The sequence below is a fragment of the Mizuhopecten yessoensis genome, unplaced genomic scaffold (genome assembly GCF_002113885.1).
Source record: "Mizuhopecten yessoensis strain PY_sf001 unplaced genomic scaffold, ASM211388v2 scaffold716337, whole genome shotgun sequence".
Classification (NCBI taxonomy): Eukaryota; Metazoa; Mollusca; class Bivalvia; order Pectinida; family Pectinidae; genus Mizuhopecten; species Mizuhopecten yessoensis.
In genome coordinates this window covers 899,741-913,574 of record NW_018480066.1, presented here as the reverse complement: position 1 = coordinate 913,574, position 13,834 = coordinate 899,741, and the positions used below count along the sequence as shown (strand labels likewise).

Genomic DNA, 13,834 nt, shown 5'->3' with positions numbered 1-13,834 from the left:
TGATGAACAACGTAGCTTTCTCGGAAGTGGGTTTACTTGCGAATATAACCATAACAAACTATGGAAGATGAGAATAGAAATCTAGCCATTCCATAGAGAAAATATACAACAGCGTCAGCACAACATAGACAAGATAAGTTATTGCGTCTCTTTCATCAAATGTTAAGTAACCAAATAAAAAAAATAAAAAATCTAATCATTTTACGTCGTGCATTTAATTTCGGCAGACCACTTCTTCGCCATTTTATGTGATATGGAAAAACAGCACTGCCAATATGTGTTAATGGAAAATAAAGCAAACCTATGTAACTTCCCTCTAAAAGGACAAATTGATACCATCTGCTGTGAGAGTAACATATTTGCTCAAACGCTGCAGGTGGACAAATATCATCGATATTGCAAATACATTATGTCCGTAATGTCGACACGTGTCGCAAACTACAATAAGTATTGCTAAAAGTCCAGCCATTGTCTAGGGGCCATTACAGATACATTGTATGAATGGAGATCATTCAAACAATCTCCGTTAACCCTCTTGTTTGTCAAACTAATTTTTTATCAAATGGTACACCCTTTGTGATGAAGGTTCAAGCTTGCAAATTTGGAAAGAATAAACGTAGCCGTCAATTTTTACCGCACCAATCAAATCATTCAGTCTTTTTTTCATGTAACGTGGAAAGCGGCTATTCCATTCGATTTGCTTACCGATCACCCGAAAGCCCTCAACATCAACGTTGTGAATAAATAAACATCCTCGAAAGCTCATGGCCCAGCTCATAATAAACGGATCAAAAACAAAGGAATCGTGCTGCAGCGTAACGGTAAACAGAACGGCTTTAAAGTTAGGTGAGGCTCCTCTATAATTTAAACCCGCCCCCGACACCAATCAAACAGCGTCCGGCCTTTGGTTTTGTCGTGACATATTCCAGATATGCAGAGAAGATCTATTGATCGAAAACAGAACCCTTGGATTTCGAGCAGAATCAACTTACGACTGAATGTGAGCTACTACATGTACATTGTATATTTTGTATCGACGCGTATTTTTATATGTATGTTAACAACTAGGAGCCTGTAGAGAAGGTTCGTGTCTGTAAGAGTTCCTCTGTTTTCGTTCTAAAACATTTTTGGCTTTTCATTGCTTTGCAGCTTCAAAATATATATTCTTTTATTCTATTTTTTGTAATAAAATATGTTTCTTGCAAATGAAACAACGCAGATAATACGAATGCCCATGTTAATGGGTTTAAGAACACCAATGTTAATATTATTGCTTTATTATTGTTTTCCACGTCAGTTTCTTTATATATAAGATATATAACCACTTTGGATAAAACATGTTCGAATTGGTCACACTTTCTTTAAAATACGTTTACTTTCGCTCAACTCTTTGTTATTCGACAAATTTATTTTTATAACTACAACCTACCTGCGAAAATCTTATCGCATAAAGACGAACTACTTCTTTTTCTTTTTTGTTCACGCCAGTACGTGTAGCACAATTCTACTCCTTTTTACACCACGTTATAGTAAAAGAAAAGGGTTGTACGCACACCTCTTTGTAATGGGTTAGATTATAATTTGTTGAACTGAACATCTCCTTAATCACTGACGGAAGTTGGTGCTGCGTTCAACTTTTTGGTGAGGTCGGCTAGGTTTGCTACCAATTGGTAGTACATTTTGTACCTGTCCTAACGAGTAGCTTGTTTGTTTCAAGGCACATACCACTTTCACTTTTTAAAGGTTTGCGAATAATCACGTCATATGACTCATACAGAGTAGTTGTTTATTTATTGGTTAACATTACAGTTTCTTCAAATTATAATTAGGTTTTATATACGAACATATATGATCCTCCATTCAAAGGTATAATTTGATTTGGTATTGACACTTAACATGATATAGTTCAAGCGTACTAAAACGTATAAATTGCAGAGATGAAATCCGAAAGTATTCTTTTAATGTAACGAAAGATGAAACCGATGTTCAAATGTAGTTTTTTTAACCTAATACTTAACAGTAGAAGGGAGGTTATTCACAGCCCGCTACAATTCAACATGACAGTGGAGGTTTGTTTTCGTTTTGTTCTAATTATATTGAACATCGACTTGATTCTTAGAAGGGGGGGAGGGAATGAATTCCTGCTTTTTTATTGCTTTAACATTCTTAGTATAAGGGAGGTAAATCTTGCTTTCACTTCTCTGGTTTACCGTTTGCCTCGGCATGAAGTGCTAATCTCACATTGTTATATATTCAGATGTAAACACAGATCAACAAAATGAATCGAAAATATTAGTAACAGGTTGAATGTTTCCCAGTCCCAATATAAAAAAATATTTTATATTGAGTATTAGAGGATGTCCCTTTATTTGCACGTTTATGTCTCGTGTTATATGCCGATGAGGACTAATTCATAATCTTGACTGCGAGCTAGTGGGAATTAAGAAACATCTCTACAATGTAACATGTGCCGCACTTTTTTCTAGTGTTTTCAAATGTTCAATGTTGCTTGTGTTTTTGTGAATATATGCTGTTAACTCTGTCTCACACTTTCATAAACAATAATCATTCTAATACAACTACATTACCTCAAGCTGACAACATTGGCATAGGAACACTGTAATATCTATGTGTATTTGAGGGTGAAGGGATCGGCAAAAAGATAAATATATAAATTAAAACCACTTAGGAACATCTTCCCAAGTCTGCAAACTAATCCAATGGTGACAATTTGCTACATATGTGCAATGCAGAAACATTGTTATCAAGTACATGGAACCTGGTTTTAATAGTGGTCAATGGGCTGAACTCTACAAGAAAATGCTTTTTCTCAGCGGTTTGCACCAGAACCACCTCTCAGTAAATATTACCTTATCTGGGTACTAGATGCTGTTGTGTTCAATATACTTGAAAAACGTCAATATAATGCCAGTTGTTTCTTTAGTCATATGACACCATAGTATTTCAACATAGATAATATTCCTACAACGAATAGTGTTAAATGTGTCTAATTTGTTTAAAAACTGGGGTCAGTATCACATTTTTCTGTATACTGTGCATCTGCATATTATACTTGCCATGACAAACTTAACTAAAAATTAACTAAAATTATTTACAATCAACCCAGTTTGCCATAGAGCTGGCGCAGTATGTTGAATTAATTTAAAAGTCTGATATACTGTATGGATGGAGAGAAAAAAAGAGAAAATCCCTCCAAAAGAAGGAGGTCTGGTAAGTATGAAAAATGTCTATACACAAAATATACAACACAAAATTGATAGGTTATTGTATGTGTTTAATAAATGTAAAGATAAAGATGATCACCCAACATTTGTATACTTTCCTCAAAAAATATTATTCTAAATGATGAATTGTATATATACATGCACATATAATAATTTGGATGTAATATAAGTATTTCTTTCTAATTTTGTAAAAATTGATGAAGAAAGCAGTTTCATTTTAACATAATATGGTACAAAAATGTAGATTCTAGCAAAAATAAAAGTAGACATGCAAGTCACGTTTTGTTTTCTTTGTCATCAAACATAGTCCCTAAAAGTTTTTTCTGGTCATCTCCAGCACGAAAAAGTCTCATCATTAGAGAGGGCTTGCCAGGGGAGGGAACCACTTCTAAGTCTGTTGTAATGCCACTATGTTGCCCACGTGCTGTATCAAAAGAAATTTACACAAACGATAATATAATAAATCACAAATAAGAATAACCACCATCTTGTTCTATGAATATACGTGGGTTAAGTAATGGCTGTAATCAGGATGCAACGATGATATAATAATTCATCCTTCTGTTTCTTTAACTGAAATGTTTACACACATTTCTGTTCTTTATGGATCAAATTACATAAAACCAATCGGTAACAAATACTGTCGTAATATGGGGAAGAAAGTCTCTTCGTTATTTGACAACAATATATGTAGAAAATAAGTTTTATTTACATGCACAGTCACTAATATCATAAGCTAGTATTTCTTTGATATCAATTAAGTTTTTTATCACAAATGTGAGCCATTGTGCATTACTGACCTTACCATAACTCCTTAAACAGGACACAACATGATGGCAGAATTTTTTTCCAAGAACAGTCAAAATGGTAAACTAAAAGAATGTTATGTTCACCTTTATTCAATTATAATTTAGATTCAACTACATGTATACATGGAGGAGAGCAATGTTTATCTGAACACAAACTGCATTTACCTTCAGGGAACCCAATAAATGCCTACATACAGTTTATATATACATGTACATATTAAAGTATATGTTGGCAAATACTCGAGAACTCGGCAGCAGCAGCTGGGGATGATTTAGCTTAGGATTATAATCCTTGAAACAATTAAATTAAAACGTCATAATTGTGTTTGCATTTTCATGATTATTGAGTAAATATTTATTAAAATATGATTTTTCTATTGTTGTTTTCATTTTATATACATTGTATTTAGCAAAACAAAATTCTCTTTAATACTTAAATAGGAGAAAAGTAATCTAGGAAAATGTTGAAATTGTGAGTACTTTGTGTGTAAGCACTTACTATTTTCAACTGGTGTGCTCTTTTTGATAAATTCAGGCAGATTTTCTGGGTTGAAATCACATCTTTTCTTGTGAGAATTTAAACTCTGAAGCTGTCCAACGAACTCACATCCCAACCTACGAAAAGGACAAGCTACCTACAGGATAAAAAGAACAATAAAATGACAGATCAATTGATTGGACAGATCAAGATAACTTGACTGCAAATCTGTTAAGTTTATTACAAATACCATCCAAATAAACAGATGATCAAAATTTCACACTTATACATTGTTAAATCTGTGATTCTGACATTGTGTTTAAAGTATTCCAGGAACATTTCAACTTGCAGTAGAAAGGATCAAGGTTCCGGTTGAGTACATTTGACCTTTCAAATAGCAAGACTAAAATAACATATTAGCTTACAGTTATTGACATGACAGAGGAACATGTCAATATGCTGTGACATACCATTTGATCACCTATGATGTTCTCTAAAATGAAGTCATGATGAAGATGTCCAATATGTAGAGTTTTTCTGTGAAATGAAGACAAACAAAATTGAACTGTTAAATACAATACATCCAAATGTTAAATGCAAAGCTAAATTAACTCTGAGTATTGTTCTTTCTTAGATCAACCTACATCATGGTCTTAGCTTTGTGAAATCATTTATTCTGAAATTAGCATCTGGACAAAAAATTGTAAATAGAAGGAAAGACACATGCATGGACAAATGACCACCATGATTGCAGACTGTTTGCCTAAACATTAAAATAAAATTATGTATTCAAACTTTTTATTGAATTTGAACATTTTAAATGGTTTTTTTATCATTTTTTTCAAGTTCTTAAAATTCAGTAAGTTTCAGTGTAAATATCTCTGCTTTAACCAAATATTGACATTTGACTATGTATATTGTCACACATTTCATTAATACTGGCCCCGTCCACCCCTAGTAGAATCATTTGTTGAAACATATCCACCTTACCTGTCCTCTGGGCATGTTTTGCTGTTTTTTAGCCAAGGTAGGATACACTGCAATTAAATTATCAATACAGAACAATACAGAATAATCAACAACTAGCTAGTATTTTTTTTATATTTTTTTTGTTTATTTTCAAAGTATTTTTCACATTGCAATAACATATACATTTCATTATACATAATGAATTCCATTTTCACACATACTTTCATACTAATTAATATTGCTCTTTTTGTGAGTGGTATTTTATCTTTTTGTAATGCTATATAAGAAAGGTAGGAAAATCAGATAAGAGAAACAAGAAAACAAAGCATAGTGGAAATAAAGACAGAAAGAAAGACAGAAAGATAGACAGACAAGAGGAGAAGTACCAGTATTAAACAAACCAATTGTATGTTTCAATTTTGTCTCTTTTTCTTTTCTCGAATGAATTTAAATAAGATCAAACATACATTTTGTATAAACATATAATCGGCAAAATGTAGGTCTAGGAAATATCAATAAGCCTTTTCCACTTGTTCCACTCATTCTGGAAGTTAATGAGATATATTTCGTCTTTACTATTTGCAATATATTTTTGAATACTGTAATGTTCTTTAATTGAATTTTTAATTCCTTGTATAGATAAAGGCACTTTAAGACATCTTGCCTTGTATATATCCTGTTTTATTATTAAAATAATACTATTGTCAATTTTATTAAGTCCATTATAGTTATAAAAACCAAAAAGAAATGTTTGTTTATTATAATCAAATGGAATAATCAATGCATCTAATAAGAACTCAAAATTTTGTAAAAGATTTTGTACTTTGTCACATTCCCATAATACATGCTCTATTGTCTCTATTTCTAGTTTACACAGTTCAAAGTAAGGGCTATCTACTATTCCTGCCTTAAACAAATATGCATTAGTTGGCAAAATATGCTGATTAATTCTGTACTGGAACCACTGTAACTTGGTATTTTTCATAATTTTAAATGGCATTTTATAAAAAAAAAAATCCAAACTTCATCATCAAATTGAAATATATCACCCCATTTTTTTTAACCTGTTGAAATAGTATCATTTTTACAAAACAAGCTTTAAAAATCTCAAATCCCCTTTTTATTTTTCAAAAACACTTCTATATCAATTGGTATAAATGGATAGTTAACCTCTACATTTGACCTATCTTCTTGTATTATATACTCTCTAATGGCAGTAATTACACCCTGGTATGGTAAAAAGTTTGTATTAATATCATAAATCTGTTTGAATTCTTGAAATGTGTAAAAAGCATAGATATTTCTGTCTCTGATTAGATCATCAATTACAATTATTCCTTTATTGTACCATACCAACTAGCTAGTATTAACAGTCCAAAGTTTTGTTACCATATATATAACTCACAATAACACAAAAACTAGAACACTGACAGGTCAGTAAGGGCCCCGTCTTGTGGCAATATGTCCCCCATAATCATCAAGAAGCAATCTGCCCATATAGCTGAGCTTGACATTTGACATTTGGACTTCAAAAAGAATCGCAAGGAAGCAAAATATACATTTTAAATGTACTATGATGTGAGTCTTGTTTCCTTCCACCTCCATATTTGCTGGTCTAACAGATATGTAAATACCAGTGCATTTCTCATTTGTTAGCTTGATTTGTTTTATTTAACCTTATATACCTCCTCCATCAAGAGCCAGGGTCAAAGTCAGAGATCCACTTTGTCTTTGACCTTTGGACCCAAATGACCTTGACAATTAACCCAGTGACCCTGATCTTTGGTCAGTTGACATATTCTTTAATTCCGACCAACTTTGCTTCTTAATATCATAACAAAATGTGAAAAATTCAAAACTTGACCTTGACCCTTTAGACCCCGTAACCTCGACCTAAGGTCAGTTGACTCTGTGTTAAGTTCTGAACAACATTGCTTCATAATGTCATGAAAAATGTTCATCAGGGAAAAGGTACAAAATTAACCTTCACCTTTGACCCAGTGACCTTGACCTTTGATCAATTGAATCCATGTTTAATTCTGAGCAACACTGCTTCAAAGTGTCATAGCGAAGTGTTAACCAATGAGAAGATACAAAATTTAACCTTGACCTTTGACCCAATAACCTTGACCTTTGGTCAGTTGACTCCTTGTTAAATTCTGATCAACTTTTCTTCATCATGTCAAAACAAAATGTTCATCAGTGAAAAGATGCAAAGTTTGACCTTGATCTTTGAATCTAATGACCTTGACCTTTGACCAAGAGTTTTTACCTCAGTTTGTCTCTTTGTTTAATTCAGAACAACTTTGCTTCATAATGTCATAGCAAAATGTTCACCAGTAAAAAGCTACAAAATTTGACCTTGACCCCTGACCAGATGACCTTGACCTTTGGTGAGTTGACTCCTTGTTTAATTCTGATCAACTTTGATTCATTCTGTCATAACAAAATGTTCATCAGTGAAAAGATGCAAAATTTGACCTTGACCTTTGAATCTAATGACCTTGAACTTTGACCTAGAGTTTTTACCTCAGTGTGTCTCTTTGTTTAATTCTGAACAACTTTGCTTCATAATGTCATAGCGAAACGTTCACCAGTAAAAAGCTACAAATTTGACCTTGACCCCTGGCCCGATGACCTTGACCTTTGGTCAGTTGACTCCTTGTTTAATTCTGATCAACTTTGCTTCATAATGTCATAACAAAATGTTCATCAGTGAAAATATGTAAAATTTGACCTTGACATTTGAACCTAATGACCTTGACTTTTTACCTCAATGTGTATTTTTGTGAACTGAACATCTTGACCAAGTTTCATGTACATCTGTCAATAAATACCAAAGTTATCAGCTTGGAACAAAATTTGTGGACAGACAGACAGACAGACAGACATTGATTACTATAGGGCACCCGTATCTCCGATACGGGGCCCTAATTACAAGTTTTGACCCGTTTATATGACAAACCTCTACACATTTTAAGAATCAAAATCAATTTTAGACTCGTATATATGTATACCCCCATATAGAAGTAAACTGAAACACTGAATAATTGGTGCTTCAATAACATGTTTCAAAAAAACAAAAAAATCCAAAACATTGGTCATATTTACCTTTTTACAGAAGCTGTGACCACAAGGTGCCCTCTGAGGGTCGGAAAAAACATCCTGGCAGATGGAGCAGTACAGATGAGTACTAACTGAATCTGGATTCAGGAAATACCTGTAATGTGACCACAAAGAGACACTGAATAGTTACATGTAATTGACCAGATGCAATTGTAATTGATTAAAATCATCTGTTACATGGCTCCGCCTGAACAGATGTTCAGGTGTAGTACGAAGTTAATGAAGCCATGTAACAGATGATTTTAATCAGATTGCTGATAACAATTCTTTTCAGACATGAATTAACAAAGCCAAGTTCAATTACCCAATTCCTACATACACTTACAGATAATGTAAACACACATACACTTACAACATAGGGCTGAACATAGATGACATGCTTTATATATAACTGTATCACATACATGTGTTTATTAGTATAATATGAAGTTAAATGTAATTGCCATGATCAATTGGCCAGGATTCATGAATACCTCTCTTCTTCAGCCTCCATGCACACTGGTTCGGGGTGTTTTCTTTTCCATGACATACTCATAATAGAAGTTGATAGCAGCTGATCATGTCTCTTCTAATGACAGAATTATCTGGACCCAGTTCTACAAAGTGTAATGACTATAAGTCACGTTCAAGTGAAAAATATATTAATTAAATAGCCCAGGTAAAAACATTACTAGTGTATTTATACAAGAGGCCCAAGAGGGCCTGTATCGCTCACCTGAATATTTAAGTAGTCATAGCAAAATATTCTCATTAAATATTATATTGCATTAAAAATATTTCCCTCACAAACTTTGTTGGCTCCATCTGTTGAAACTACCAGCAAAATATTATTACAAGATTCTATGCTTTTTGATTCTTCAGAAGTTGCTTGACATATTTTTCCCTGTGACCTTGTAAGTAGGTCAATGTCATTTTCCTTCTCAAATTGGTAAGCTCTATTCCAAAAGCTACCAGCCAAATCTTATGAATCCATTCCTTTTAGTTCTTAAGAACAAATCCATTAAAATGTTGACCTCTGTGACCTTGAAAGTAGGTCAAGGTCACTTTCATTCGCAAACTTTGTTGGGCTCTTTCCCAGGAAATAACCAGCCGAATATTAAGGTTCTATAACTTCCAGTTCTTCAGAAGAAGTCATTTGAAGTGTTTGACATATCTGCCTCATGTGACCTTAAAAGTAGGTCAAGGTCATTTCATTCTCAAACTTTGTTGGGCTCTATCCCAGGAAGCCACTAGCCAAATATAAAGATTCTATACCTTTAAGTTCTTCAGAAGAAGTCATTTGAGGTGACTCCCTACGGGCAGGTGAGCTCAAAATGTGGTTTACTCCTGTTGGTTATCATATCACAGGAGAATGATTTATGTATTTTGTTTTCACTTTCATCATTACACAATACACGTGGATGAAAATAATGTTCATCGTATTTTAAGGATCCCATACCAATGCCAAAAGCTGTAACAATAAAAATCTGGTATTACTATATATTTTTCCAGTTTCCATCCTGGCAGTCAGATTCCCAATTTTGTATATAAAGATCATAGGGAAAAATGGATAGAATAGCTTCTAGATTAGTTCATGCTTTCAGTATGCATCAGTGTTAAAATTTAAAGATGCCAAGTTTTCTACAACAAACTCTAACTATCTGTATGTATTTTGAAATTAGGGAGAATGTAATAATTGTAAAACAAAATAAACTATGTCCTAAATCTTACCGGAAGACACAACATATATTATGCTTCGATAGCGCAAAATTATTCAATTTTGTGCAAAAATGTATTTCATCACACGTTATCATCCCCCAGGTTAGTCCGAATTATTCTGACATTTTATCGACTTTATCATCAAAACTCCGGCCCTCTATAATATGCGGGAAATAAGCGACCCGCACCCGGGTCGCACTTCAAACTGATATTTTAGAAACAAATTGTCACTTTCACACACATGTCGCACATGGATCGAAAGATCTATTCTTTATGCATAAGATGAACCTAAATTACATGCCTCAAACAACCAATACAATCAATAAAAACATATTTTTTTAAACTTATTCTGTTTTACTCTAGTTTTTTGTATAGCCCCGCCTTCAAATGCCACGTGACTAAAATCTCGCCGGCCTACGTCATAACGTTAGGAAATACCTTCGGTAATGCGAGATCTCGTCAAGTCATGTGACATAGCTCATGCCCTAATTTCCATTAAAAACATGGGTTGGTATAGAAAACGTTGGAAAATACTTTTCGTAATGATCTTTGAAACATGTTATTGATACCACCTAGTGCATACAGAATAGATCTTTTGATCCATGTGTGACATGTGTGTGAAAGTGACGATTTGTTTCTAAAATATCAGTTTGAAGTGCGACGCAGATGTGGGTCGCTTATTTCCGGCATATTATAGAGGGCCGGAGTTCTGACGTAAATCGACGACAGACCGATATAAAACAAGTCGATAAAACATCAGAATAATTAGGACTACCCCCAGGTATATGCTATGCCTTATATTTCTCCCTTTCATCTTTTTAATATGTACTTTGGGAATCTGACTGCCATGTTGGAAACTGGAAAAATATAGTAATATCAGATTTTTATTTCAATGTTTGGTAGTGTCAACTTTTGGCAGTGGTATGAGATCCTTAACGTCCAAAATCTTTTTTGAAACGAAAATAATACTTTGGAAGTTTGCGAGATATTTTTAACTAATGATAAAGAGGAATTGAAATAAGCAAAATATAAGCAGAGACATATATATTACATATATACGTCTCTGATATAAGCATCAGGCTTGAACAGTGTTCTCCATATAAAAAAATAGNTCTGTTTTACTCTAGTTTTTTGTATAGCCCCGCCTTCAAATGCCACGTGACTAAAATCTCGCCGGCCTACGTCATAACGTTAGGAAATACCTTCGGTAATGCGAGATCTCGTCAAGTCATGTGACATAGCTCATGCCCTAATTTCCATTAAAAACATGGGTTGGTATAGAAAACGTTGGAAAATACTTTTCGTAATGATCTTTGAAACATGTTATTGATACCACCTAGTGCATACAGAATAGATCTTTTGATCCATGTGCGACATGTGTGTGAAAGTGACGATTTGTTTCTAAAATATCAGTTTGAAGTGCGACCCGGATGTGGGTCGCTTATTTCCGGCATATTATAGAGGGCCGGAGTTCTGACGTAAATCGACGACAGACCGATATAAAACAAGTCGATAAAACATCAGAATAATTAGGACTACCCCCAGGTATATGCTATGCCTTATATTTCTCCCTTTCATCTTTTTAATATGTACTTTGGGAATCTGACTGCCATGTTGGAAACTGGAAAAATATAGTAATATCAGATTTTTATTTCAATGTTTGGTAGTGTCAACTTTTGGCAGTGGTATGAGATCCTTAACGTCCAAAATCTTTTTTGAAACGAAAATAATACTTTGGAAGTTTGCGAGATATTTTTAACTAATGATAAAGAGGAATTGAAATAAGCAAAATATAAGCAGAGACATATATATTACATATATACGTCTCTGATATAAGCATCAGGCTTGAACAGTGTTCTCCATATAAAAAAATAGCAGGGCTAGATCAGGTTTCGAACCCCGGACCGTATATATATAGTCCTACTGAGCTACCTGGACAACAGAAGTGCCTCTACCAAACTTTGCTGCAGTTATACAAATACTGTAACCACAGAGGAATTAGTTTAAAATAATGTATCTAGTGTTCTGTCTGCAGTGGGACAACGATTCTAATACACTTTAAAACAGGTGCAAAGTTTGACATGTACATCTTTTTCAAAACCAAGACTCCGAGCAAGTCGGAACTCATTTTGAGGCTTCAAAATGATACTTGGAACTTGTATTTGCTAAAAACCACGGGATTACAGTAGAGTCTAAGAAAAAGACCGGGCTAAAACTGATAATCTTGAATCCTGTCATTACAGCTTTTACGATCATTTTTAGCCAGCTAAGGTGTTTTGATCGAAACCAAATAATTGTGATTTATATCACCACAAAGTATTTAAATTGTACAACTCACAGTTCAAGACCCATCTCCACTGTCATGTTGAAATGTAGCGGGCTGTGAATAAACTACCTCCGTACGCGAAGAGGCATGTATGAAGGGACATCACTCTGACAAAAGTATTACTACATGTACCATCCTTACTTGAATCGGTAGTGAGCGGGGCTGGAAAATCAAAGCTGGCTTATAATTACCAGTAAGGTAGTATTTCCCCCTCGGTTGTGGGTTGGAACTTCTACCAGCAAGAAATTTATTATGGAATCACCAGGGAATTTTTAAACTTTTGGGAATAAAACACAATTTTCAAAAAACAAATATATTTGAAGAGAAATACAATGAAAAATTTAAATCAGTCAAAAATTCATTGAAATATTGGTCTTTCCGAAATCTCTCATACATAGGAAGAGTAACTGTTATAAGAACTCTAACATTACCTATCCTCATCCAGACATTAACTGTTCTTCCAGACCAACCTTCATATATCATAATAGAATTGCAAAAATGTTTTTTCATTTTTTTGTGGGATGGAAAGCCTGACAAAATCAAGAGAAATGTAATGTATAGTGATTATCATAATGAGAGACTACGTCTCCCACATGTTTTAACATTTTGTCATGCACTCAAGATGTAATGGATTAATATTAACCCCTCAAATCAGGCAGCATGGAAAACACTATTATTAGACAAACTAGAGTGTTTTGGAGGCGACAAAATTTTCAAAATGACAAAAGACGGATCAACGTTATTAGCCAAAAAGTTTAATACCTTTTGGATGGAAGTGTTTACGGCTTGGGCCTCTATGCAAGAAAATGTATCCCCCACAACCCCAGAGAAGGTGGTCTCGCAACCAATTTGGTATAATTATATAATTAAAAGTGGCAATAATTGCATTCTTTATGAAAACTGGTGTAAAAAAGATGTATTTTTTATTTCTGATTTATTAGAAAATAATCAATTCATGTCTTGTGATATTTTTTCTCAAAAGTATAATATAAATGTAAATTTTATAGATTACTATGGAGTTATTAATGCCATACCAAGAAATTGGAAAGACATTTTGCAGAATATAAATGGTGACATACCTTATATAACTTATAAATCAATAATCTATTTTAATACACATGATAAAGTTACTAATTATTTCTATCATATTCTTATCCAAACTATCTCTGAAAAACCGGTGAAT

At 33.6% G+C, this 13,834-nt stretch overlaps 1 protein-coding gene across 2 annotated transcripts; it reads right to left on the bottom strand.

Moving 5' to 3' along the window:
* Window positions 1–3,273: 3,273 nt before the first annotated feature.
* LOC110443295 (E3 ubiquitin-protein ligase NRDP1-like) lies at window positions 3,274–12,738 on the bottom strand. 2 transcript variants are annotated; one of them, XM_021487439.1, is made up of 7 exons: window positions 12,664–12,738; window positions 9,101–9,223; window positions 8,613–8,721; window positions 5,523–5,569; window positions 5,003–5,069; window positions 4,554–4,689; window positions 3,274–3,669 (listed from the first exon to the last, which is right to left on the bottom strand). In XM_021487439.1, the coding sequence occupies exons 2-7, from the start codon at window positions 9,160–9,162 to the stop codon at window positions 3,521–3,523; spliced, it is 570 nt and encodes a 189-aa protein (XP_021343114.1). In that variant the 5' UTR covers window positions 9,163–9,223; window positions 12,664–12,738; the 3' UTR covers window positions 3,274–3,520. The 2 variants fall into 2 exon arrangements, with proteins under 2 accessions (XP_021343114.1, XP_021343115.1); XM_021487440.1 differs by having other exon boundaries at window positions 9,101–9,239; window positions 12,664–12,731.
* Window positions 12,739–13,834: the final 1,096 nt, after the last annotated feature.

Bases quoted from the DNA above. Each gene is read 5' to 3' on its own strand.
- LOC110443295 (XM_021487439.1), bottom strand. From the start codon at position 9,162: ATGAGTATGTCATGGAAAAGAAAACACCCCGAACCAGTGTGCATGGAG. The intron at 8,722-9,100 runs GTATTCATGAAT...GTCACATTACAG, and splicing joins ATGGAGGCTGAAGAAGAGAG to GTATTTCCTGAATCCAGATT. The intron at 5,570-8,612 runs GTAAATATGACC...ATTTAATTGCAG, and splicing joins GTCACAGCTTCTGTAAAAAG to TGTATCCTACCTTGGCTAAA.